This window comes from Propithecus coquereli, unplaced genomic scaffold (assembly GCF_000956105.1).
Source record: "Propithecus coquereli isolate 6110/MARCELLA unplaced genomic scaffold, Pcoq_1.0 Scaffold80, whole genome shotgun sequence".
NCBI lineage: Eukaryota > Metazoa > Chordata > Mammalia > Primates > Indriidae > Propithecus > Propithecus coquereli.
In genome coordinates this window covers 6,550,880-6,552,635 of record NW_012154174.1, presented here as the reverse complement: position 1 = coordinate 6,552,635, position 1,756 = coordinate 6,550,880, and the positions used below count along the sequence as shown (strand labels likewise).

The 1,756-nt window shown below is 39.5% G+C and overlaps 1 protein-coding gene across 1 annotated transcript in view; it reads left to right on the top strand.

Annotated features, from left to right (window-relative positions):
- The window catches only part of KAT6B (K(lysine) acetyltransferase 6B), a 195,387-nt gene that overhangs the window by 12,434 nt on the left and 181,197 nt on the right, over positions 1-1,756 (top strand). Inside the window, exon 3 of the mRNA XM_012663343.1 lies at positions 261-1,139. Coding sequence (XP_012518797.1) covers positions 519-1,139 — 621 coding nt within the window. The 5' untranslated portion in view covers positions 261-518. The remainder of the gene's footprint in view (positions 1-260; positions 1,140-1,756) is intronic.

Sequence of the window (1,756 nt, the reverse complement as noted above, 5' to 3'; positions counted from 1 at the left end):
ATAATTTAAGATGTTATTTCTTGCATGCCCCGTAAGTGACTTCATATAAATAAGTGAAAAAATCCCCCCAAAAATTTCTTCTCAGACTGTGACCCAATTTCTGGTTGGAAAATATAGCCACTGGGGCTGTATTACACAATACCTGCCTGTCATTACTTCTGTGGTGATTTTGTATCTGAAAAAGTAATGCTAAAGAATCTTTTAATTTATTTTTGTAAGTTCCATTATTAAGAGCCTTTCCCCCCTTTTTATGTTTTAAGGTCTTGATTTCGCAGTTAAAGATGTTCTTCGTCCGAATGCAGTCTTTCCTGTGGGTAAAATAAGACAACTATCAACATTGCCTGTTTGTCCTCTTTTGAATCTCTTAAGGAAGGATGTTTGTGAGATGTTGCTTAATATGGTCTGGAATACTCTGTCCATTTGTTGAATTGTAAATGACTTTCAAATGTGCAAGTTCTGTTAAATACAAAGAGAACCTCTATGGGTAACTTTTGTGTTGAAGAAGTCATTTGTCAACCATGGTAAAACTTGCAAACCCACTTTATACAGAGTGGATTCTTGAAGCTATACAGAAAATAAAAAAACAAAAGCAAAGGCCCTCTGAAGAGAGAATCTGCCATGCAGTCAGTACTTCCCATGGGTTGGATAAGAAGACGGTCTCTGAGCAGCTGGAACTCAGTGTTCAGGATGGCTCAGTTCTCAAAGTCACCAACAAAGGCCTTGCCTCCTATAAGGACCCAGACAACCCTGGGCGCTTTTCATCAGTTAAACCAGGCACTTTTCCTAAGTCAACCAAGGTGTCTAGAGGATCATGTAATGACCTCCACAATGTGGATTGGAATAAACTTTTGAGGAGAGCAATTGAAGGACTTGAGGAGCAAAATGGCTCCTCCCTGAAGAACATAGAGAAGTATCTCAGAAGTCAAAGTGATCTCACAAGCACCACCAACCACCCAGCCTTTCAGCAGCGGCTGCGACTGGGGGCCAAACGTGCCGTGAACAACGGGAGGTTACTGAAAGATGGGCCGCAATACAGGGTCAATTATGGGAGCCTCGATGGCAAAGGGGCGCCCCAGTATCCCAGTGCTTTCCCAGCCTCGCTCCCACCTGTCAGCCTTCTACCCCATGAGAAAGACCAGGTAAGTGAAGGAGGAATGTTAATACAGTCTAGACAGTGCTCTTTTGACTCTTACAGTTTCAGTTAAGACGTTTTATGTCAACAGAAGTTCTGAGTAAAATTTGGTAAAATCAAATGTTTTGCCTTGGAGCAGCCTTTTATATTTTAAGATGTGTATATTGTTTTACAGTATACATTGTTTTACAACGTATCGAAGGCTTCCTCATTGGCTGGCTAAGAATTTAATGGGATAAGCATGTAATTTATTTTTTAAACTCTAATTGCTAATCAGTTGATGCTTGAAGGGACCAGGATGGATAATCCTCCTTCTTCAAGGCAGGGTCATATATTTAAAAAATCTAAGAAAGGCCATTGTATATTTTTCTCTTTATTATTATTTTCACAGAGGAATCTATAGACTTCTTATTTTAATACTGATAATCTGGGCATTTGTGAAATTATTTTAACATGCAACCTAAATCCGTCTTGTTTCAATTTAAAGTCATTTATTCTTGTCCCATTCTCAGTAGGTATAGGTGAATGTCTCATATAGTATCTTTTTTTTTTTTTTTTTTTTGAGACAGAGTCCCACTCTGTTGCCCGGGCTAGAGTGCCATGGGTCAGCCTAGCTCACAGCAA